This window comes from Pholcus phalangioides, unplaced genomic scaffold (genome assembly GCF_987345545.1).
Source record: "Pholcus phalangioides strain wild (caught in Gottingen) unplaced genomic scaffold, Ppha-v1.0 ptg000003l_1, whole genome shotgun sequence".
Lineage (NCBI taxonomy): Eukaryota > Metazoa > Arthropoda > Arachnida > Araneae > Pholcidae > Pholcus > Pholcus phalangioides.
In genome coordinates, this window is record NW_028301596.1 from 4,040,400 (window position 1) to 4,066,740 (window position 26,341).

Consider the following 26,341-nt stretch of genomic DNA (forward strand, 5'->3'; position numbering starts at 1 on the left):
TAGATTATAAAGGCAATCAATCTCTCAATCTTTCCTTGTAGCTCATGTACACTGAAAGTGACTGCACATGGACGGCCAGACCTGACTCAAGCCAAGCTCACAACTGCTCATGCTGCCACCAGATGGCGACTTATGAAATATGGTATTGCCTTTGTAGTCTAGGGTGTTCACCCGGAAAGTGAAAGGATATGGGTTCAATTCCCTGCAAAAACAGTTGAATATTCTCTTTCCAAAAATTCATCTTCACAACAACCAGTTAAAACCTTGTAGAGATCTAGTATCACTAAAAGAAAAGAAACTTTGCGAAAACATCTGCCAGACCAGACAAAACCTGGGCTCTGTCCCTTCTGGGATGTCAGCCCTTTACCTGTGCAGGTTGGGTCATGCTGGGGAGGAAGCATCTGAAAATTGTAGGTATGTGCCTTCTAAACCTCTTCATGTTGAGAACACTTAAATTTAGTGAAACACATTTCTGCAAGCAAAAGATAAAAAAATATGTCAAAATGCTGATGTGATTGTGTGAAACATATTTTTAAATTGAAAAAAAAATCAATTTTTTTTGCACAATTTAAATTTTTTTGAATAATCAGTCAGCATGTTACAATTGTTTTTTCATCTCGCTCCCCGAAAATGCTTTCCCACACCTCTGGTTAAGAAACACTGTTGTAATATGTCAGATGACAATAGCTTGTGCATTTCTTACAAATATTAACGACTGACATTTTTTCTTCACTTAATTTGTTCAACCTAGGGCTACAGTATTTTGCTGGAAATAACTGGAGAGTACATCCTGAATGGTAAAATTTAGCAATTTTTTTCTTTTAATATCTTGATAGTACAGTTTAAAAATTAATTGTGTTTAAGTCAATGCTACTATGCTGTTGTTGCTACGTACTACATGCTACGTTATACAAGGCCGTAACTAGGAATTTTGCTGCCCCACAAGTTTAAGATTTAATAATTTTGTAACGGGTTCCCTGTTCACACCTAAATTTTTCCACCCTGGGCAGTTACCTTCCCTGCCCTCCCCCATAGTTCCGGCCCTGCTTTACAGATTGGATTTCTTCAATGATCAAATTCACTGTAATGATACTATTAATAAGAGTATTTTTTTTCAAACTGGTATGTCTTCTGTAATCATAGGGTCTATTGTGAAAACCCTCAAAGAGATGATGATGTTTATAATACTCCTGAGGAAAATATCAGAATTTTTTTGTCCGATGCTCTTTCAACACAAAATTTCAGGTGGAGAACAAGAACCACCAATCCTCCAATGTACGATAAGCCTATCTGTAAGTATTTTTTTTACTCCCATGTCATTTAAAAGATTGAAAAATATTTAAATTTTATTATTCAATATGTGTATCATTTACACCAGTATTTCTCAACCTATGGTCCACAACGATGGCACGGGTGGTACACAGGCTCGATAACTAACTAAACGAAAAAGCTATTCAATTGTTGTAATTGACAAAAATAATATCCTTATGGGTTCAAATTCAAACGAAAATTAGACCTTCACTTAAGGTAATCATATCGCATTGGGAGAAATTTAGGAAATTCCTTAAATATACCCAAAAAATACAAATTATACTGCTAAAGTCACTGAAGGGTGAGCGAAAAAAGGGCTGCTGCAAATTGAAATAAAAATGTAATTCATGAAAAAAGCATTCACCATGACTGATTGCCCATATTTTATTGAGAAAAATACCATGTATTCCGATTGCCTATTGTCACCAAAAAATGTTGCCACAAATTGGCAAAATAACCAATTGTTGGTTAAATTGCACAGTGAGCTGAAATGCGATCTAGAAAAGGGTATTGAAGAAACATGACAAATTTTATGAGATGAATATTTTTATTTAAAGCCATAAATTATCATAATATAATTCAATGATGGAAATTATCTTTATTCTGATTTCAGTAAAAATTAAAATAAAAGCTCCATTCAAAAAACATTAATTTTATGAAAAAAAATGGAATGACCAAAAATATGTATAGGTAGGTGTATTATGGAATATTTAGGTAATATGGATATGTTGGGTTTTCTCTGCCTTCAGGTAGGTATGGTTCCCAAGTGGAACAGTGATAAACAACTTCAAAATGCTCTAGTGCAATGCTGTAGAGTCAGTGTCGCCCTGTTGTCAACATCGTCACGGCTACTGTAAGAGAATATTTGTTTTTCCACATCCAGAAATTTACTCTGGCAAGTTTTCAAAAGTGTTTATTAATTATTGGAAATGATCACAATAACTTGAAACTAAGCACAATGTACATCACAAGTGCTGTATTTCATTTTGCTGTGTTCATTTTTAGCTAGCGATTCTCTCTGGTAAGATGTAACATTATTTTTTCACACATGGTGTGTTGGTTAATATGGAATATTTTATAAGTATTATCTGAGTTGGGCTAGAATATCTCTTCAAGATGGCAAGTTTCGTAGGATAGAAGAGGAAAGGTCTAGAAAATAATATTGTGTGTCCTGTTCTCTGTGGGTCCACCATGACTGGCTTGGGGACAGAGAAGGAAGATTGTATTTGTGACACTTTTGTGAATAGACACCACCGCATCATCAGCTATAAAAACAAGCGATGAAGTTTTCATTTTTCATTGTCATAGACTCATTAGATATTGTTTTTGATCAATTCAAATTATTTTTCTTCATTTTGAATCCCCTATTCCATATAACCCGATGAAAATTGTTTTTTTGTTTTTTTCTTAGACGTAATGTTTATTTTTAAATACAATACACTTGCCAATGCAAAGACAATCCAAATTTTATAGGAATGCAAGTTTCAGGTTTCTATATCATATTTTAAATTGGAATAATAAAAAAAAAATCAATATTCCATATTAACCGAACTTTCTACACACCATATAAAATAGGGGCATTTCCTGTTTATATACATGCGTTTTTAAATGTCCTAAAATGCCCTTTTAATATTCCTGCTTTTAAATATCATGTATTTTATGGGACATGCACACGACTCATGCTGTACATCTGTGGTCCATCAAATTGTTTCAGGCATTTTAATAGTCCTTGGGTTCAGAAAGGTTAAGAAATGCTGATTAAAAGTAAATGTCAATAGAGAAGCTTTATTTGCAAATGAAAATTGAGAGATATCATCACGTCGCGTTAAACTTAAGCTGTTGTTGATATCTCTTCTAGTGATCTCTAAAATCTAGTAAATTCTAAATCTCATCAGAGATTTCTTTAGAATATTTTTTTTTGTGAAATAAAATCTAATATATATTTGTTTTTTTAGTGTGAATACTGATGCTCTGAAATCATGTTTTTTTTTTAAAAAAATGAGCACTATATATCTCTTATTCAAGAAAATATTGGTATTGATGACATTTTATACATTTCTTCATTATTCTAGGTGAAAAAGATCTACTGCAGAGTTTGGTTTTTGATGCCAAAGCCACCATGGTTGATAAAAAAAATTGTTCTCAAAACATATCTACAGAATATGAGTAAGTGTTCGATTATTTTTCCCTCTGGTCATTAAAAATTTTCAAGATAATTTTTCTATCATTTAAAAGCTCTTTATTCCAGTTCACTCATATATAAGCTGTTTCTCAATTTATTGTTCAAATACAGTCGAACTTGGTTAATTCGAAATTCAAAGTCACTAGATAAGTTTTGAAATTATCTAATTGATCTATCCTAGATCTGTATAAAATGACTACTACTTAACCGTAGGTGCACTTTGTACACATTCCTTTATGGAATTTATAATGAATTGGTACATGCCGGAATGCATGTGTACATGTTATGAATCTAACGTTAATTGATTTCTGTGTAATTCGTGCTACATGCATCTGAAATAAATTTTTTGTAACTATGATTGAAGTGTAATGATAGATTAATTATACCATTGTAGGCCTGTTGCTCTCGGTGACGACTTTTTATTGATTTTGATTTGCAGATGTCTTTTGGCATGATGAGCTACTACTCTGTAAAATGACTAAAAAATTGCAACTTAATCATCAACATTCACAGTGGATAATAATTATCAATGTTTTATTATCAGTTACAAAACTGTTTCCCAAATTTTAATAATTTTATAATTATAATAATTGTGTGATCTTAGCTGCTACATTATTCCACTGTTCTGGCATCAGCATCACTGCAGAATTACAATGACCATGTTCAAAGCCTGATCTGCAGAAACAGTTCATGATCATCCGTTATGAAACTGTTTCTCAAATTTTGTCATTCTTATGCTACCAAGGAAATATACTTTCATTAATGTATCAGTCTGAACTTTCTGATACTTTCCATAATTTTAATGACAATAAAACTATTCAGATTTTAAATGATATACTTGATCCTATAAGTTGAAAAGTATAATCAGTATCAAGTGATATGCTGTCCTGATGCACTCCAGCTGAATTATGTTAAAATGGACATTAAATTAACTTTAAAAAATGGAAGAGAAAAACAGAATTTTCAAACTTTTATTAGTCTTTAAATATTTGTTGTTTAACCTTTAGAATACTAACTAAAAAAAAAAAGCTGATAAAAACTGTGTATTAACTGCCTATGCCTATACATAGAGTTAGTATTCTAGGGTTAACAACTTGATTGAGAAAAGCAAAATCTAGCATCTTGTAGAATTTTTCCAAACTTAATTTGCTCATACAAAAATTATTTTTTTTCTCCCAACTTCCAATTATCTAAAAAATTTGAAAAAAGGTTAAATTAAACAAGAAATTTTAACATTAAATTAGACAACTCAAGGGAAGTTCGTAAAAGTTCAAATTATCCAAAATTCAAATTAACCAAGTTCTGCTGTATAAATATAAGAATTCACTTTTAAAGTGACTTTTTTTTTTCAACTGCAATTAAATTGTGATATCCCAAGTTGATATGACATTTATTTGCTTGTTCACAAAACCTTCCTGGTCCTCATCAGGATCATTTCTGATACTTAGCAAGTTATGGAAGAGTAGATGACTTTGCCTAATAATATTAAAAAATTCCTAATGCATTTCGACACACTATGTGTGTCTTCTTTAGAGGATAACAGTATCACGTTGACCGAGTTTCCCACTTGGATTGAGTACCAAATCTTCAATCTCGGTTGCTCAGAGGAATGAAAAAACAATATGCCTGTTCAAGTCAAATGTTGTGGCGTAAAACGAGCTGAGCAACCGAGATAGAAGATTTGGTACTCAATCCAATTGGAAAACTCAGTCAGAATCAGAATGATACTCTTATCCTCTGAAGATGACACCCATAGTGTGTCGAAATGCATAAGGAATTTTTTAGTATTTCCTGGTATTTGCCTTATTCATTGACAATTTTTTGAGGACTTGGCAACTTCCATTTATGCAATGTAATTCAGATGGACACTCCGTTGTTACCAGACCCCCTCACCCACAATCCAAGAAGTTTGTGTACCCACCCTCTCAGAGACATAAAGGTGAAAAGTCATTCAGATTGTGCGAACTGCTATGATTCAACTGTTGGTCTGAGTCTAATCAGCCAGAGTGTACATGAATCATTCATAGTGCGATAAAAATACCACTAAATTTAAGTTTAGAAATGAAGTTTATCCTTCATTCACAGTGCATACACAAAAACATGTCTTCCCTCCCCCTCAAATATTTATTTTCTGTTGGAGTTTTATAAATAGCGCTCGGACCAAATATCAATTTCTTTTAACTGCAGAGCAGGGGTGTATAACCTTTTCAATCTGCGGGCCAGATATTTGATATAGCGAACATTGTCTGGCCAGAAGCTGGTGTGCATATGCAGAGGCATATGGGGTGGGGGTGCTCAGGGATCCTGTGCCTGCCACAAGCTGACAAAAAATTAGAAAAAAAAATATTTCAGTAAAAAAAAAAATTGAAATATAGAAAGAAAATATCCTTTATACGCTGCATTAACCAATTTCTGTTAATTTAAATGCTTTTTAAAGGGTGGTAACCCAAAAATTTTTTGCCAAGAAAACTTTTGCGCCCCCTCCAAAGGTCGCTCCTACGTACGCCCTTGTGCATAGGGGTAACCATATAACACATATGTTCCTGTAATTTTGGCTGTCCCAACTTTTTTTTAGAAAAATGTCCAATTCCTTCCTGTATTTTCAATTAAATTTACTACGATTTTCATTCTTTACTGCAGTGGTTTCTCAAACTTTTGTCTTTCGTGGTTCCCTTGCCCTAGTGAGCATGTGTCTGTGGCTTCCCAGAATACTCTATTAAATTACCGCTTCATGGTATTGAGTAGCCGCGCATTAATAATGACAGCTCACCACAGTACCCTCCAAGGAGCTGTGACACACACTTTGAGAACCACTACTTTACTGCAATTGATGACTAAGATTATTTTCATAACTTATAAATTATGATAATTACAGTTATGAGTAGGGTGAAGATTTTTATGACCTAAAGATGGAACGTTGTTGCTTATCGGTTAAAAAACGTTAAATCCAGGTTTTTTAACCTGCCAGCAACAACGTTCCATCTTTAAGTCATAAAAATCTGAACCCTAGTCATGAGTATTCATCTCATGAATGAATGTTTATTTTGTGAATTACATTTTGATCCACTATCCGATTTGCAATAGCACTTTATTTCTCCATAGACAATTTCGAAAAAATTTCAGAGAAAAAATAACAAAAAATAGGCATACTTTAGGTAACTTGTGGTGATATTTGGGACAGTGTCATATTTTATCCATTGGGTTTCTGATCATCTGTATTTTTCTTGAAATACGGTCGACCCAAGAGTATATTATGTTGTGTGAATTGGTACTCCCATCCGGCCTGCAAAAAGTGTGTTTCAGAATGGAACTCCCTGGTTGGCTGCATTTGGCCTGTTGGTTGGAGGTTGGGCATCCCTGCAATAGAGCATTTGAATTTAGAGGCTCAGCGTTATTCAGTTTTTTTGTCTTTACTTAGTAATGGTGCAGAAATTTCTTTATTTTTTGTTCATATGACTAGAAACTGCATAAATGCTCATTTTAAAGTGAAATATATTTTTCAAGCAATATGTTTATTACCAATAAGTTAAGTTAGAAATTCAGGTGTTAATTCATGAAATGCTTACAATTTGCTTACTTTATTATTTACATTTGGAACAAAATATTGATATATTGCGCTTGAAATCTTGAGAATCATCTCGTGTTATACATGAAAGGTTTTAAAATATAAAAAAAAATCAAACTGCAATGATAAATCAACCATGACATGTGCTCTGTCCCTATAATGGATATAAGCTCGTTATTCGAAAGACTACAGATCTTTACCTTTTCAAAGTATCACTAGTTCTAAATCAAGAACTTGAAACAATTTTCAAGACTATTAAAAAAAAAAAACATAAATAGGGGATTGGCAATCCCTTAAGATGACTTTATGCCAAGCATAGTACATAATACCCATTTCTTTTAATGTTGTGCCATTATAACCTTATCTAATTACACCTGAAGAAAGTAGTGATGATAGATGTTATTTCACATAATGTACACATTAACCTGATGCTGTTTCCAGTTATAATTCTCTCATACATTCCCATTACCCTCAATTTATATGTGAATCCAATATTCATGCGCAGTTGAATTTGTGCCAATCATTTTTCCGTAGTGCAATCAGGAGTATGGTAAGAGATGCTTGTTTTATAGTGTACTTGTTTATCTAATCGGTTTGCTTCATTATTTAACGCAAAAGCCCAGTAGGTTTGCTGCTGGCTCTCCTTCCGAGGTAAAGTAAAAACAATTCCTATGTAGCTAATGACAATTACTGGTGCTTGAACAAACCTTTAACAGCATTCACTGATTTTTTCTTTGCAGTCAATGCTTTTACAATTTGAAATTTGTCTATTAGAATGTGTAGTCATATATTACCTTTTGATATTGAAGAAACCATCTACAGGAAATTATTTTACATTTTCCTCACCAATATTCTATCAATATAAAGGAAAAGAAAAATATACATGTGAATGGAGAGGGTAAAAGTACTTCACAAATGAGTCAGTTTGAAGAACAAAACAAATGCAAACTAGTCCCAATTTTTGAGAAATATAAAAAAAATTATGATGCAGTTCTTGTTCGATCACCTTCAAACTTTCACAGGACCTTCAAAATTGAGTTTTGATCAATATTTTATAGTTACTCATGCTCTACTTGTCATAGTTATGGAAAATGTGATTCACGATTATGTTTCCTATATGACTTCATCATGAGGCATGCCATCATTCAATGACAGACCTCCAAGAAACTTTATCATTACTCTTCCCCTCCCCATTGGGCCATTCAGACATGCTTTTGTTTCCTCCTTGTATCTAGCTTGTCCAGCCACAATTGAAGTTTCTTAAGCATTGATAAGTCATCTTCTAATTTTTTTTTAGTCTTTGTTTCCTTCTTCAAACTACCCATTTAGATGTATTTAATGTTTTTATATGTGTTTATTGTCCTTGATCACACAAGTATTAATTTTCTATTACGTCCAAAGTGTATAGAATTTTTCCTCTGTTACTTTATTTGATAATGAGATTCGAAAGATCTGAAAAATGCCATTTTCAGATCTCTCAAATCTTCATTTCATTCGTATGTTTTGTGCTTTTCCTTTGTGTGTACAAACAGACAGAAGAACTTTGATAACTTGACACCCTAAGAAGATTTAAAAATGTGTTGACTTAAGCAGATGTCACATTAGCAATGTTTCATTTGAGCTCACCCATAACAGTTTTTAATGATTTTTATGCACGTATCTATGTATGGATGAAAATTCTGTGTTACATCACTTAAAAAGCATAAAATCTCTTGCACTGTGATTTGCAGTGAAAAGTTCTCATTTTGAGAATTTGAAATTGAGTCGGGGGGGGGGGGAAGCATATTCTGATTCCTAAATGTCTATTATTTGTGACTCGGAAGTCTACAATATTACTCAAAATAAGGAAAAAATTTTCACCTCTCTCTCTCACTCAAACCTAGCTTTGTCAAACTTCTCACTCGAAAATTTCAGGCACCATTTACACCTATCTGTGGCTTCTATAGTCTGGGGGTCAAGTTTCTAAGTTCCACATAGAAAGAGGTATGGAAAGCAAGTCTACCTACAGATAGGTGAGAAGGAGAATTGTCAATGGGGAATGAATTCCCTGAATCTTTGAAAAATATCGATCAGCAAATGGCAAAAACATTGAAACAAAGAATTGTTGAAATACACAAGAGTAATTTCCGAAAAGAAAATTTTGACTTGTCAGCGCATGGGCAATCTCTAAAAATTAGTTATGATAACACAGTGAAAATCATTTTCCACTTACATGAAATTTAGTCATCATGTGTGAAGTTAGAGAGGTTTTCCTCCATTGAATTTAAGTATAGTGTGAAACATGGGAATAATAAATGTCGAGTTATCACAGGTCCATTGTATCTTACTGATTGTAAGTTTATAAACTATTGAGACCCTCTCATTCCCCCATTACCATTTATAACAGCAGCACATGTATAAGTTTTCTTTCATTATTAGAAATTTTTAGCAAACATATAAGTAAGTATAGTCATGTTTTTGCTTTATCTTTAGCTGTTACTCTGATTTTAATTTTCAATGTACAGTAAAATCTCCCTTATCCGAAACAACCAAATAAATTTTTGACATGTGCAGATTCATAGATATGTGCGGGCTGAGACGTTGTAGACCTATGGCCATATTCACCAACAGAGTTTAAACTACAATTGCAGGTTAATGGATTAGACATTGACACAGATTTGTTAAAATCCTCAATTTAACCAATCTGTTTCGATCTTCAATCCTTTTACCTGTGATTGCAGTTTAAACTCTGTTGGTGAATATGGCCGTAAGTCAGTGACCACGTCTTCTGTACAAAAGAAAGTACTCGAGAAATTGCACTGATGAATTTTCAACCACATCTATTAAGCTTATGTAAAATTGTATGGATGAAACAAAGAATTTACTACATTGTTTGGCCCTTTATTAGATTCAAAGGTCTATGTGGTGACATTTTTACAGCTCTGTGAAGATACTCAGTTGTACGAAGGTTTTTAACAGTTGGCTGATGCGAAAATATATTTTGGAAATAGAGAAAATTCAACTGTCTTTGCGGGGGATCAAACCCACGTCCTTTCACTTTCTGGGTGATCGCCCTAGACTATTAAGGCAACAAATATTTCAATCTATCCTTGAAGCTTGTGTGCACTGAATGGAACTGTACATGGACTGTCGGACCTAACTCAGGCAATAGCTCACAACTGCTGACACTGCCACCAGATGGCAACTTATCCGAGGATGATGTCACCCTATGCTATCCAGACAGAGGAGAGTGACATCATCCTCGGATACTCAGTTGTATTTGAAATTTTTCTTACTCCATATGAAATCATGCCTCCCTTTATTTTTTGGATAAGAGAGGTTCTACTGTATCAGGATCTATTTCAATTACTCACAATTTATTTAATTGGCAGTATTTGTCGGATTGTATGGCACACTTGAAAAAAATATCTGGAAAATAAGTTCTCTTATACATTGAACTAGTGAGTGTTTGATTGATCAAGTGTGAAAACACGTGAAACTAAAACACATTCATTAACAGATATTTAATTTATAACTAATCTTTTAAATTACCATTATTTCTCGAACATAATTTGAAGATACCAATTTTGTTACTTTAAGGGGGGAAAATGCCATTGTATTGTCTGCATATGAAAATTTAATTTGTCAAGAATTAAATATTAAGGAATGGAAGGGTTTTTTTGTCATATTTTTGTATAAAAATGTTTTTTACTCATATGTGTGTTAATGTTTGTAAAAAATATTATTTACCATTTAATTGGTAAAATATTTTTCTATAATCCAATCTATTGGAAGATAATGCGCATTGGAATATAATCTGCATTAAGAAATTCCAAGGTTTTTTTAACATAAATCTGTATTGCACACAGGAAATTATGGTAATCAAATTGTACCAATTTTTGTATGTTTTGTGGATTTATATTTATGCATCAGTTTTGTTTTAATTTTGAGATATTACAAATGCTTATTAAATCTGAACTTGCCAAGAGAGATTTTTTGTCAGCTATATTAGTATGGACCTTATCACATCAAATTTTATTTTATCACTTAGTTTTACGTCACTGTAGATGGTTTCTTCATTCATTACCGTTTGAGTTGTATGCATGCTTTTTTTAATATATCGAGTAAAATTGCATAGCGTTTTTCCTAACGTTATTAGGTGGTTATTTTTATTTCAGGCATCAAGTGGTAAAAATGTTTGGAATCACTACAACATTTGTTGCAACTCGCAGCGGGCTCATGAGGTTTCAAGATCATAGACCTGAAAGTGCCAGAAGTAATGGAAGTGAAAAGTAATGTATTACAAAATTTCATATGCGTAATGATAAACTCACATGTTATTGTCAAATTCATAACCCACTTTTATATGATCTCATTCAAGATGACTTGTTTTAATTATAAATAAGCAATATTCTGTAGGGGTCTGTCCTATCAATATCCTACTGTTTCATCAAAATCATTTTCAACAATTCCATACGCATCATATCATTAGTTGAAATTTCAATTTTTAAACTAGCTTTTTCTTTAATTGCTATGAGAAAAAATTCAAAATACACATTGAGATCTATAATGAGGCAACTCGAGACCATTTTAAACCAAGAATGAAAGATTTTTTGAAAAGATTTAAGGTTAGACATTGATACTGAATGATAATTGTGTAACTATATGTAGAAATAGACACTTTGTATTTGATTGATGAACCAGATCTAGAACCCAGACTTGAATACATAATTAAATAAAATTAAAAAATCTTTATATGAATTGGCATACCTTTTGAATTTATACTCCCAAGAATTTTCTTCTCTTACATTCTTGGAAAAACTATAAAGATTGTCGGAAATTTTTTTTTCGTTGGTTTTCAATGTTTTCATTCCCTGTTCAAAATGTGATTGTATATATACAATATTATTAATATTTTTTTTTCAGACCAATATTTGAAGAACACACAAAAGCTACAGAAGAAGAATTTTATAAAAGAGCCGTTGACTTTCATCACATCAACAGTTCTGCCTTTGTTTTTTCAGTTCCTTTTGATGCAGGTAAGCATTTGATTTATGTGAACATTTTTGAAGCATGTTTTTTTTTTTAGTTTTTAGTCAATAGGTCATTAGCGTTATAGTTACCTGTTTTTATTCTGGCTGTGTTTAAAAAATTGTATCATTAAAACCTTTATAATTTATCACACAAATAAATATGTGTCCTGAAGTACTTTCTTCTAACAATTAAACCGGGTGTATAGGTATATAAAATATATAGTATAGTATAATACACCAGATATGGTATTTTTCTTCCAGTAAAATACCATATTTGATCCTGGAGGCATACTTCCAATTAGAAAAAGTATCCAAACAATGTGTAGTACTCAGATGTATGTTGCTAATGTTCAAAATTGTTGCATATTCATTGAAATAAAAAAAAATTAACTTTTTATGTGGACCTTTAATGAGGCTAATGTATGGGTAAATTGCTATATCCGCATTAAATACTGTTTTTTTCCCAACTTTCTTGTTTTCGAATTTGAATACCTCGGTGGATATTGCACTTAGAAACGTCAGATTTTTTTTTTGCATCAGGGCAATAACTTTCTAATTGGGGTTTTGGGCACACGGTGTCCATATAACTCTAAAAATAGCCTATAGGTGACACTGACCTACACAAGTCAAAGAAAATATATGCAAATAATGAACAGAATGCTTCCAAATCGTTTATTACAGCAGTGTGTGTTCCACATAGCCACCACCACAGGAGATAACACATTGCAGGCGAGTCAGTGGTCTGTATGAAATTTTTATTTTAATAACTATATAACCCCTTTAAACATGAATGACATATCGGAGTCAACACCTTCTATAGCAGAAAGCTTTTGTGTGAAGCTTTGACGTCACTGAAGTTATCCATTTCACCTGTAGCCATTGGATATAGCAGTCTGATGTATGCGAAATCTTTACTTTTTTTGCAGTACATTCAATAACTATCGATGAAATTATAGACACTGCACATTATTTGGGTACTTTTTCTTGTTGGAATTATGCCTTAGGATCAACGGTTCACCAGTAAAATACAGGGTGGGTAAAAAGTCTGTAGAAACTTTAAAAATGAATAATAACCGAAATAAAAAACGGTTTGCAGGGTTGGCATTGCTGGGTCATGGAAATTTTTTAAGACAGAAAAACCTCAAAAACACGCGCTGGTATGAGCGACTTCGGTGGAAATATGCAAATGAGATGGTTATGAGAACTTACGCTCCTAATCCACAACCACTTCACCTTTGTAAACTGTGAATGTGGACCAGCTGCACCCTGCCGTTGCTGGATTTGTGACTCGCCTGCAATGTGTTATCTCCTGTGGTGGTGGCTATGTGGAACACACACTGCTGTAAAACAACCACAGTTCAGCAAAACACAGGTAATAGCTAATGTTGACCACTTCTTCCCACGAATCTACAGAGAGGCTATTGAAATATACAAGCACAAAAACAGCTATAATAGAAGAGAAGAAACTTTGAAACCAGCTCTCAGAAGAACAAGAACTTTCCCCTTCAAGATCCAGCAACAGAATGACGACAACAGCCAATCAGATAACTCCACATCTCTCAGCCAATCGGGTTCTACCAGCATAACAACTGTTTTCAATGTGCTGCCAGCCATAGAATCAATTGACCAATCGCAAAACAATAGTGTAGTTCAAGCCACTCATGTGCATAAATACAACCTGAGACTCTGGAAAACTTGACTTTGATCCAGTTTATCTATTCTCCTGATGATGCCAACCACTAGTGTTGGGGAAACGTTGAGAACTAACTCAAACGACGACGGTCTTCGAACCCGAAAAAACAATTTTTATCAAATGATGGCCGCGAAAACCTTATTAACTATTTACACACTGCTGTAATAAATGATTTGGAGGCATTCTGTTAATTATTTGTGTATCTTTTCTTTGACTTGTGTAGGTCAGTGTCACCTATCGGCTTTTTTTAGAGTTATTTTTTTCCTGTCTTAAAAAAAGTTTTCGTGACCTAGCGATGCTAACCCTGCAAACCGTTTTTTATTTTGGTTATTTTGAAGTTTCTATGGACTTTTTGCCCACCCTGTACATGCAGTGAATGCTTCATTTTACGAACCTCTGATTTACTAACCACGTGTTTTTAAAAACTAATCATCTTTGGCCCAAAACAATACACTGTTCCTTTAAACGTCTTCGCAATTTAAAAAAATTTCACGTCTGTATATGTTCATACAAACAAGCATTGACTGTATTTCATTTTTATGGCAATTTTCTAAAACATTATACAATTTGAATTTGATAAATTAGATCTTATAGTTTCCATTAATTTGAACTAATTGTAATTTGAAGGAGTTATTTCAATTAGTTTTTATTATTCAATTTTGTTTTTAGAATTAGCTACTGATAAATATTCACAAATGTGCAAAATATTTTGTAGATGCATTTTTTTGTGTTACTAATAACACCAATTTAAGAAGAGATGTTAATATCGGCATAAATCTTGTGTGTGATGATAATAATAATGTCTGTCTCTATATAATGATAACCCCTGTACAATGATATTCTTCCTTGATCCGCAGGGTGTTGCTGTATTGGGATTTCACTGTATAAGTTATCCTGTATTTTTTATTTTTTAAGGTAATAAAAGAACAAGCTTGGTAACTGGTAGTCATGCCATTTTCCTCGGCGTCGGAAAACAGAAAGCTCCAGCAGCTGTTGTAGGCCTTCAATTCAACCACACTGTGTTTGCTAACAAATTTTTTGATGCAACATCCAAAGTAAGCTTTGACTTTTTTCAAAGTTTAGTTATTCATCATTATTAGCCTGGAAGTTTAGACACTAAAAACTGTCAAAATAGGAAGGCACTAAAAAACGGCTACTGGTGCCAGCTGCTGGACCAGGAAGCTCACTGATTTTACTCTTTTTTTCTATTGAAAATAAAGGGGGGGGGGAGGCACCAAATTGTTACTGTCCCTGGGCGACAAAGTGAATTTTCATTTCCAGTTGTGGTTGTGTATTGTCTATATCACTTTAACCCCTAGAATGTTTCTTTATTTTCCTCTTGTATCAGTGAAACACATTTTTTCCTTCCCTAGTAAATATTCACCAAAAGTGGAAAATTCATGATCACATTGAGGAAAAAAAATTATTCTAGTTGGATTGCTTTTTTCCAAAAAATTCTTGATTTTGGAACAGGTTTTTAAGACAGTTTGCTAAATGGAGGGGGGGGGGGCAGAAGTATATGGTGGGATATTTGTCTTTATGGTGGGTATGGGTTTTCAGCCAAAGAACAAGCATTTGTTCTCATTTGTTCCTCATTCTAAAACAAACATTGTGGTTTTTCCCCTTTAAAACAAGAGGTTTTAAAATTAAAACTAAAGATTAATGTAATTAAATATTCATTATGGGATACCTGATATATAACAGGGACTATTTATATACTTTTGTAGGTATATAAGGGCCGCAACTGAAGGGAGCAGGCAGGTCTGATGCCCCAGTGGCCAGACCAGAAGGGGGGGGGGACATAAATTTCACCTTTTAACCTCTTCAACATTACAAGGGGGAGCGAAAACACATGCTTGCCCCGGCTGATCAAGCATTTAGTTGCGGCCCTGGGTATAACTGTGGTATCGGAGTAAAGAATGCTATGAATTTATGAGCAACCATAGTATTTTGTAACACGATGCCAGTGTGGGAATTGGGCTAAACTCTCGTTCTCAGGATCAATATTCGAACCCTGTTGATGGCAAGTGGTAATCGACTGAAGTTGGTTTACTGAAGTTTTCAATCTTTGAGGCTTGAATGGGAGCTGGTCTCCCATTTGAAAAAGTCTCTCTGCAGACCACCCAGAGAGCCGGCAGACCTACAACACAATATTGATATGACATGAAATTTCATGAATTTTCATCTTTATTTCAGAAAAGGGAAGACAGATGGCTGCATGAACACGAAAACACAACTCGACAACATAAATACTTTAGGGTTACACATACAGTTAGAACACACATTCCAACTTCTGCTGATTAGAAATTTGTTTGAAAAATTTGTTAGAAATCCCGTAGAGGAATGTGTAAGAGGTGCATGTACGGTTAAGTAGTAGTAGCACTATGCTGAGCATATCCAGAAGGGATTTATAAATAGAATTTTTGCCCCAATTAAAATATGAGAACCAACAGGTCTAAGACTGGGACCACACTATAAATGTTTGATAAAAGATCTTTTACAGAACTTACTAAAAAACAACCAATCTGCCTATTTGTTACGTTCACTTGAATGTAGTGTGAGCGACGCGGCTCCTAGGAGCATTGCCAGCATTTGATATATCAAATAAGAAATTTTAAATTCTTAAGCATAATATCGCATAAAAAAATATCTATTGGGTATTATGTAATGGACAGATAATGTATAATGTCAAATAAACTGCTAGCGAACTATGTATATAATTCAGGATTATAGTAGAAGGATAATGTATACTTGTATCTGGTCCATGAGTCAGAGCCCTCTCAGTATGTCACCATCTTGACAACACCATATTGGGATTGGCGCATCTCCCTTCCTGACAATATTTCTAAGCCATTCCAGTATTTCCAATAACTTCATGACTTTGCATATTGTACTTGATATCAGTTCTAATTTGATAACACCCTAATCAGTTTTAAATCCTCTAAAAAATTATTCTAATGTAAGACCCCTCAAGCAAAGACAATCATGGAAAAGAAGATTTTTCGAGTGGAGAAAACTGGAACCAAATTATCTTGGGTTCTACAGTGTTTTTGTTTTGAGAAATAAATATCCCATGCTACTTATGTATTTATAAAAACTTGATATTGTATGAGCTTTTGATATCTCTTATTGCATTTTTTTTCAATTTTCTATAGTGTATGCAAGCATGCAGGTACAGGTGCAGTGATGAGGTAATATACTAATTACTCGAGAACATCATAAAATTAAAAGTTCAATTACAATTTGTGAGAAAGAATATCTTATGAAATCTCAAATATTTGTGTGTGCTTATAAGTGCTGTGCATAGAAATACAGTGAAAATCCTATGAAACTATGTTCTCTATAGTGATAATTTCCTATATAGCAACACTAGCCATAATACCTGGCGCTGCCTGTGTTTTTTTCAATTACTACGAGGATTGAGTGACAAAAAAAAAACCATTATAAAGGAATAAACTGTTATACATAATACTGGTAGTGTTAAAAAGGTAACAAACCATTGTTAAAGGCATAATGCATGTCTGAAATGCATTTGAGAACCACGGTAACCAGCGTAAATATTCTGAAAGTGACTGTTGAGGTCCAGGAACCATTGTTGCCCGACATTTTTTTGCCCACTTCAGGCATTTTCCCTGCTCTAACTAACTTTTATAGTAGCCTATGGTTCAATTCCTGTCCTGCTGGGTATATATATGAAAAATTTCGTGCCGATTGGTCTAAAATTGTAGATTTGTATAAAGAACAAACATATATACTTTCACAATTACTGAGATTAATAATTAAGACTAGCAAAAATGCCCGGCGCTTCCTGGGTTTTCTTCATTTACTGGGAGGATTAAAAAGTTAAAAAAACCATTGTAAAGGCATGTGCATGCCTGAAACGCATTGTTAGGGAACCATGGTTGCCAAAGTGAACATTCCGAAAGTGATTGTTGGGGCCCAAGAACATGGGCAGAGATATGGGGGCGTCACCCCCCAGGGTCAAAGGTGGAGTCGACTGATCTAATGTATATATGTATATAGAATTGACATCATCGTCCGCCGCCCCCCCCCCCCCCTAGACTTCCAAGTCTATCTATGCCTATGCACCATTGTTGCCCAATGGTTTTTGCCCACTTTGAACATTTTCCCTGCACTGACGAACTTGGTATATATGTAAAATTTGGCAACGATTAGTCTAAAATTGCAGATTTGCATAAAGAATGCACACACACATTTATATATAAGATTACTCTCTGGTCCTGATGCACTTTTCACAGCCTTGATTGATATACTGCATCTGTAATCTTAACCCCTTCATAGCAATGCGTTTCTCCAGTACCTTGAGAATTTTTATATAGTCATTTCAGTGTATTCAGGATTTTGGTGAAAGTGTTTATCAAGTCACTGACTCAAAAGTGGCATAATTAGCTGATTCATCAGAGCTTTTGATACAATTCTTATATGGTATGGGTGCTTCTATGCAACTATAATAATGGCCCCTCTCATATATATATATATATATATATGTATATATATATATATATATATATATTTTTTTTTTTTTTTTTTTTTTTTTTTTTACTTCACAGGAACTGGATTGCTATGTTCTTGATAACAATGGTTTCATCATAGTCTCTGAGAAACATGAGCATGTGAGCTACTGCCTTCTATATCTTTCTAGCTGATATTGATTTGTTTCCTCAGAAATTAGACTTGTCCTTATCTTTATTTTTGCTCTCATATTCCTACATGTTTTTATATTGGTTTTTTCTACTTACAGACAGGAAAATTTTTTGGGGAAATTGATTATACACTATTTGATTCAATGATTGAAATAGGCATATACAAAAGGTAAATTTAATTCTTTGATTGAATGTAATAGTTTGCTGAATAATCATGTGACAAAATGTTTTATAAAGTAATTTATTTCATTGAGTTCCTGTTGAGTCCATCATTACATTACAATGGAACTTTGTTCACAGAACAAATTATGTCCATAAACCATTTTCATAATCGGAAACACTTGTATATTAAATCAAACTTCCCTAAAGAAAATAATACAGTCAAATCATTCGTTCTTCGACAGTCGTTCTCATGCCAGCCATGATTCTTTTTAAAGAAAACGTCCAAGTTGATTTATTTTAAATTATTGTGCTTTTACTTATTTCATGATGGAGGCCCGAGTATTTACTTAATTATGTAGAAGAGCATGGGCTTCACTCTGGAATCCCTGCTTCCCTTAATAACAGCACATAAGTTATTGTCCCTCCTATTTCTTAAGATTTCATTAGTGATAACTACCTGAAATTTGTATTTGCCAATTATGTGTAGCAAATTACTGTAACCTTTGTCCTTTCCTCCATTCTTATTCATTCGGGGTCACTATTTTCTCAAAGTGGGCAATATCATCCTGATGGGCACTAAATTTGTCTGAGAGGAGGCTATAGAAGCTATGTTTATAACATAGGATGGGTTAGCTTGAGGTGAGGGCCAATGAGAACAAAAAATTTTTTGAAGAAGAGGGTGGTAGAAAAAATAGTTTTGGAAACTGATTTTTAAATGGGGGGCCACAGATTGAGACAAACAGTGGGTGCTAAATATCATTAATCATCATAAGGAAAATATCTATTCTGTAATCAGTTCAAACCTAATAAATTAATATCTGTTCAGATTACATTTTGAATTCCTTGACATTTTCACTTGCAATATTCTTCAAGTTATTTCTTGTAATTTGAATTTTTTAGGGTTCATATATTCGACTATCAAGCAATATGCCTGGAACCTGACCCATCATATGGCTTCGCAAATTTTCTGAAAACGGTAAGTAATCTCCCATTTTGTCAAAGAAGATTTTAAAGTTTTGTTTCTTCATAAATTGAGTTAAATTTATAAAATAAGTTTTGTAAAAACCTTTTTGCATCTAAAAGAACGATAATGTTATAAGAAAATTTTCAGTACCATTTGCAGTGAGGATGTTTTAGTTGCACTGAAATTTTTATGACACCTACTTATATACTTATACAGGGTGGTTCAAAACTTATTATTAAGAAGTCACCAGCAAATAAGGCAGATACATGAACCTCCTAATGCATTTTGACACACAATGGGTGTCGTCTTCAGAGGAAAAAATATTTAACCACTTATCACACTGACCGATAATCCCACTTGGATTGGATACCAAATCTTAACTCTCGGTTGCTCAATGGAATAAGTGCTTGTCATACTACCAGAATGACTGACCACAATGTTTGATGGGAACAGACATACTTTTTTCTGCTGAGCAACTGAGAGTTAGGATGTGGGATCCTTGGTCAGTGTGATAAATGGCTAAATATTTTTGCCTCTGAAGATGATACCCATTGTGTGACTTCTTCATACTCTTGGGCAAAGTTATTTAATCATTCACAAAACTTATTAGTTAAAATTTTATGGTGACATATAGGACACAAAAAAACATTATTTCATCATGGAATATGGGGGTTCTATCAAAACAGCGAAGCTGGTAGTGAACGCTTTCATGTAGGCATAACAAAAGCATGTTTCTCAGTTTTTATGGGGGCATGAGAGCATCCCTGTTAAGTCTCCTACTGAAACTCCTGAAGACCTCATCGATAGAATCAGTGTCACTGTTACACCTGTGCCTAAGATAGCTGGTATATTTCTAACATTCATGTAAATCCTACTTACATGCTGTGAAGAATATATAGAATTTTTTGGCCGATCTTTCAAGCAATTTCTGCAAATATCTTATTGTTGAAGTTTATTTTTTAATGTTCTGAATTATTACTGTGCTCTTGTGAGAAGAAACACACTTTTTTTATGCTCGTGGCATCATCTGTAATAGGCTACAAATGGAGATCACCCAAAAGGGATATTCAGTCATCTATCTATGTTTATGGGGAAGCATCTTCTGCTGATTTTGCCATTCCAGTTGAATTCCAAATTCTATGACGAAAAATTATTTTGTGTGTTCTACCTTCTTATAAAATTTTAACGAAAAATTTTCTATTGCCCTTTACTATAGCAAAAATGATTCATACATATATATATAGGTAAAACTTTACATTTTTCTAAATGATTTATTTCAAGATGAATGTATTCATTTTTTTCTTCTGTACTAGAACTTTTTATTTTTTTTTATGTAATGCTATTTCTTGTGTTAATGGTATCAGATGTTTGCATAAAATAGTTTCTAAACAAGTTTTTTTTCCCCCATAGCCATTACATCACTTGCAAACAGTTTTTGCCTGGTTTTGGAGTAAAATTATACTGTAAGACAATCTTTACATGCTGTTTTTTTCCCTTGCATCTTTCATTAAATTTTTATTTCTTTATCTTTAATTTGTATTTTTCATCTTTTTAGGTTTTTTTTTTAAATCTTTTCATTTTTTTTTTCTTTCTTTATCTTTTTTTTTAGATTGCCTTGATCTATTGATGTACTGTATTTTTATTTCCATGGAAATATTACAAATTCTATGGAGTCTAAAGCTTTTGATTTAGAGTTTACTATTTTTCAAATTTTTTTTTAAAAAACACAATTATGCATAACATTTTATAAAACCCTATAAAACGAGTACTTTTAAGTCAAGTTTAAAAATTGAGATAATAATAAACTTGTATATCGTCCCCTTCATGCCATAAGCATGTGCAAATTTCCAAAACTTGGGAAATAATGTTTGAATGTTTACTCTACCCATGTTATTCTATGATTGTCATTTTCATAAAATGCTTTGTAACATATGTTTCAGTAGGGGTTAAATATTTGTGTTTCTAGCAAAATAAGGGATCCAACCAACTGATAAACCCAAAAAGTGAAAATTTACACATTCAAGCTTCTAGAATGAGAGGGTGGATATGAGGGCCTATTTTAGATATATAATATGGAAATTATGATTATATTTTGAACATATTTTAATGCTTTGTTGGATTTCAGATTTTATATGCACCTAGGATTTTTCGAATGGTGGTCCAGGGAATGGATTGTTGCTGAAGCTTCAGGTTAGAGTTCCTATATAGGTTATTTATGGTGTTTTTTAATGCCTTTTTAAAAAGAATATATTCACATGTTCACATATATCCCTCATTTTGAATTAGGTGAGCAAACATTTATAAACATATTTATAAATTTTATTTATAAACATTTTTTCTCTTTAGATTTTGATTACCAGGATGATGATGAATCAACTGTCAACAAAACTATCCCACACCCTTGTGAGAAAGAAATTGACTTGTTTGAGATGCTACCCAGAGACTTTGCGGAAACTGTTAAAGGCAGGTTATCCATGTGCCATTCATCAGGCTGTGATAAGTGAGTTACAGCTTTGTCTATCTAAAAAAAAAATTACATTTATTAAAAATTGTAAATGAATGAATTTATATCCACAGAGTGATTCAGAAAAGATGGAAGAACTTTAGAGGTGATATACACACCGATACTAACAATTGTCATCAAAGAATGCATGCTCTAACATGAAACGCAAACGTGCTAGCTAGTTTCAAAACGGCCGCTCTGCAAATGTTAAAATGGCATTCCTGTTGAAATTTATCGGGAGATAAAGAGCACCATATGCATGCAAATGTAAAGAAACCATATGCAAATCTGTGTCAGTGAATAAAAGACACTGACACCAGTCCTGTGAAGTTTATTCCAGCGTGCAACTGTTCTAACAGTTGTAACGTACGGGATAATGACACACTTTAGTAATACTGAAAAAGCAGACATGCATAAATGAAATTCATGTCTGCGAATGAATGAATGCGTAAATAAAATTTATGTCTCGTTTTTTAGTATTACTAATAACTTCACAGGGCTGGAGTCCGCATCTTTTATTCACTGTGATGCAGATTTTCATACAGTTTCTTCTTCCTTCCCCGGTTACATTTGTACGCATGGTGTTCTTTTTCTCTCGATAAATTTCAACAGGAATGCCCTAACCAAAATTATTGTAAAAAAATATTTTGTGCAAAATTTTTATGCTCGTGTTTTATTAGTATTATGGCCAGTAATATTTAATAAGTGATTAAAACGTCCTCCATACTATGTAATTATGGTTTGTGTTTTATATAGGAAAACTTTCAGAGGATTATGTCTTCCACAAAAAAGTAGATTGATACAAATATGTATGTCATGGTTGTTTTATTATCCTTTGATTTTCAAGGTACCGATACAGCAGCTCTACTTTTGAAGCTGTTTAAAATTTGTTATTTGATGCAAATTAAGTGATAATCCCATCTAAAAAGGAGATGTTGTATCTGTTGGTTTATACTTTCAAAATGGGAATATTATTGAAATAGGTACTTCCGGCCATATCTCTGTACAAACAATAGTGTGATAGTTTCTCCATTCAAAATTTTGATGTTCTGGTCGAAAAAATAGGCTTGCAAGAAATTTCTGAAGTAAACCTTGAAATTTAAAAAAATATATGAGCTTTGTGGGCTAAAAAAGGCAAATAACATGAGGGAAAAAAGGGTTAATGCTCCAGACAATACAGCACCCCCAATAGGCATTACTTATCTGGACAACAACCTCCCAGGGATGATTGTTGATTTTAAAATGATGAAATGAGAAAATGTAGGCGTATTGACAGGAGCAGAGCAACTGTGCTCGCCAGAAATCATGACAAAGTGACTTAGTAGTAATACTAAGTTGTAGGTTCTTAGCAATGCACATGAATCATTGTAACAATTTATTTTCTGAAAATTTTGTTTCTTTTATGCATTTGAATGTGTATAATACTTGAACATGACTAGAAATTTGTGGGAAGGGGAAAACATTTTGCCAAATTTTTCAACATTTTTCTATTTCGTTTTTTCTTTCAGGCAATTTATCGTGCAACCAGTGCCATACACCAATCTTGTAATGTTAGTGGTTTATACTCATTGTCCTTGTGAGACAACATCTGTTCACTTAGAGCCAAAACAACTCCACCAGAATGAAACTCAAAGTTGTATGAGATGGAAGCAGAGTATTTATAGAAGGCGTCCAAATATTTGTTTAAATTATCATCCAGAGGTAATAAATTTTACTCCAATATTTCTTAACAGATTATAAGCACTCATTAGAATTCAAAAGTAAAACATAAAATAGCATGAATTCATTACCCGCAATTCAACCCTTTGGGCAAAAATCATCATAAAAAAATTTAAAGTTGAAATTTTGAAACGTTAGTTTTTGATAACTTAAAGTGATATTGATTTTTGAGAACACTTCAAGGTATTAGAATTTGTCTCTAGCTTTTAATTACAAAACAGGATATGCTATTTTTAGTTATTAGATGTATGCCATTGAAATCATTGAAAGGGTTCCTTTACTTCTGTAATGAACTATAATTCTTGTTATTATAGTGAAACGCCTCTTAATGGAAAACCCTCAGAGGTGGTCACCCTTTAACAGCCAAATAATATTGTATAATAAAAGTATGCATTTCAAACCTCTGGTTAACAACAACTCTTCTTTTAAAGACAAATTTTTTTGTCTTAATGGTGACCACAAAAAAGAGGTTTTACTGTACAATATGTTTTGTCAGATTTTAATATTTCATATTAACTTGTGATTTTTTTTTTCTTTAATAGGAAACCGATATGAATCATGAATGTGGCAGCACCTGTCAACTTAAAGCTTCCTCCATTGTTGTTCTTCTAGCCATTGCCATCGCATCCCATAGAGCTATGTGCTATTTTGCGTGAATCGAGTGTGTTGCCACTATTGCCTTTCTGAAAAAATGGTATGCCAGGCAGTGTCTGGCACAACCTGCCTCATCGACACAGACACCCTTGTTGACTGTTTGTCTCTGTTAAATAGTCTGTTTTTGCACAGCCAGTGTTTTTTTATTACTGTTGCTTGTTTGTACTTGGATGGAGGAGAAACATCGTCGCTGTGATGGCTGTTGCTTTTGTTTGGGCACTGCATCCAGTCCGAGGTTATTGCGATCACAAGATCACACAAAATATCAACTAGTAAATCAGTTTACGGATTTTAATTTACATATGTATATTTTTAAGAGCTTGACTGCTTTGTAGATAAGGGAGAAACATATCCTTTTCAATCATATCAATTTTATCGATCATTTAATTTCAGTGTATGCAAATTACATCACAGATTCAGAATGTTAATGCTCAATCTAGAAACAGTGAAATGTGTGCCAAAGTTTATATCGTATATCTGGGCATATCTAAGGATTTGTATTCAAATATCCATTGTTTGGTATTTAATTAAGAATCATGATAATAATTATACTTAGTGGTGTAATTGCCATCAGGTAATTTTGCAATTAGTTTCACCAAAACAGTAATAATAGGCAGAAAATTTTCAGCTTTGCTGTCAGATCTAGAAAATTACATATAACATCTTCAGTGGAAACGATACTATGAGAGATCAATATTTTCATTTTTGTTTTATTTTGGTGAGCTTCTTCAATTTAACTCTTTAACAGCCGAAGACACTCCATATATAGTGATATGGGTATATTTTGTTGGTTTTTGTTAAGGGGGAGGGAGAGAAGAAGAATACTCTTGTCAGAGATAGGAACCGGAAAGGCATGTACAAGAGGGTGACAAGAAAGAAAGTAGTCAAAACTTGGACAAGTCTTTTGAGAAGAAATACCTGAGCATTAAAGAGTTAAATAAAATAAAATAAAAATTTCAGTATCTGCACTGTAATTATTCTGGACTTGTGTTCAAAAAGCTTAATATCAGCATGCAGTGGTATTCCCTTGCATTCCTTAAAGATGCCATACATCACTTGCGTGAATGAAATCACATGCTTTCGTTGCAATTCTGGAAACTATTTTTGATACTTGACTCTGTTCCTGATTTTTCCTTTGTAGATGAAAGTTGTATCACGAATAAGATAAAATTTTATTCACAGATGGTTAACCGTTCACTGACTCGCTATTTATATAGATTTAGACATATCTTACATGTTGTGTTTCGTGATCGCAATAACCTATGGGTATGATCAACAGAAACGAATGTCTATCATAATAATTATGATAGGCTATAGTAAATGATTGCAGTCGTTGGTTGTGCTTAAAAGTTTGAAAAACAGACTGCGTAAAATTGATGTTAAAAATATGAAGGGGGAAAAAATTATACAGCAGCTGGTATGTTGAGAACTTTAAAAAAAAAGAAGTGTTTTTTATGTGTGAGTTTCGATCTCCATAAATATATATATATGAAAAAAAACTAACAAAAGGTGTTCATTCTCGCTCATGACTTGCGCATTTCACAATTTCAAAGCGTGGAGTTGTCTTTTTGTACGTTTCACTAACTAAAATTGCCCTCCAAAGCTTCTTTGTCAAATTTTTTCCTAAAAAAAAAAAGAAATTTCATACAACATCTGAATATCGCATTGTAAAGGAAACAGAAGAAAAAAAAAGTAACAGCTTCCACATGACTTTTTGTAGCATAAACTTTTTCTACCTTGTTCTGTATAGATGATGTTCAGAATATGTGAGATTGATATAATATTATATATATATATTATATATATACATATATTCTCGTGTGTGTGAGCGTGTGTTTTAATACCACAAACAAAAAAAGATGGGTTTGTACATGCAGGTGAAAAATCAGTTCCTGGTTTTTTATTCCTCTTT

At 33.2% G+C, this 26,341-nt stretch overlaps 1 protein-coding gene across 5 annotated transcripts in view; it reads left to right on the forward strand.

The window, feature by feature from the left end:
- Positions 1-26,054, forward strand: part of LOC149087910 (voltage-dependent calcium channel subunit alpha-2/delta-3-like) — a 323,210-nt gene extending 297,156 nt beyond the window's left edge. For 4 of the 5 annotated variants that reach the window (XM_089242612.1, XM_089242620.1, XM_089242637.1 and 1 more), the window contains 15 exons: positions 752-797; positions 1,144-1,292; positions 3,384-3,477; positions 11,216-11,329; positions 11,964-12,076; positions 14,679-14,818; positions 16,919-16,954; positions 18,335-18,397; positions 18,526-18,596; positions 19,490-19,565; positions 20,964-21,016; positions 21,679-21,743; positions 21,900-22,053; positions 23,565-23,757; positions 24,318-24,550. In XM_089242612.1, the coding sequence (XP_089098738.1) occupies positions 752-797; positions 1,144-1,292; positions 3,384-3,477; positions 11,216-11,329; positions 11,964-12,076; positions 14,679-14,818; positions 16,919-16,954; positions 18,335-18,397; positions 18,526-18,596; positions 19,490-19,565; positions 20,964-21,016; positions 21,679-21,743; positions 21,900-22,053; positions 23,565-23,757; positions 24,318-24,431 (1,481 nt within the window). In that variant the 3' untranslated portion in view covers positions 24,432-24,550. Of the gene's footprint in view, positions 1-751; positions 798-1,143; positions 1,293-3,383; positions 3,478-11,215; positions 11,330-11,963; positions 12,077-14,678; positions 14,819-16,918; positions 16,955-18,334; positions 18,398-18,525; positions 18,597-19,489; positions 19,566-20,963; positions 21,017-21,678; positions 21,744-21,899; positions 22,054-23,564; positions 23,758-24,317 lie in introns of all 5 variants that reach the window. The other variant, XM_089242629.1, reaches the window with a different exon arrangement.
- The last annotated feature ends 287 nt before the right edge of the window (positions 26,055-26,341 follow it).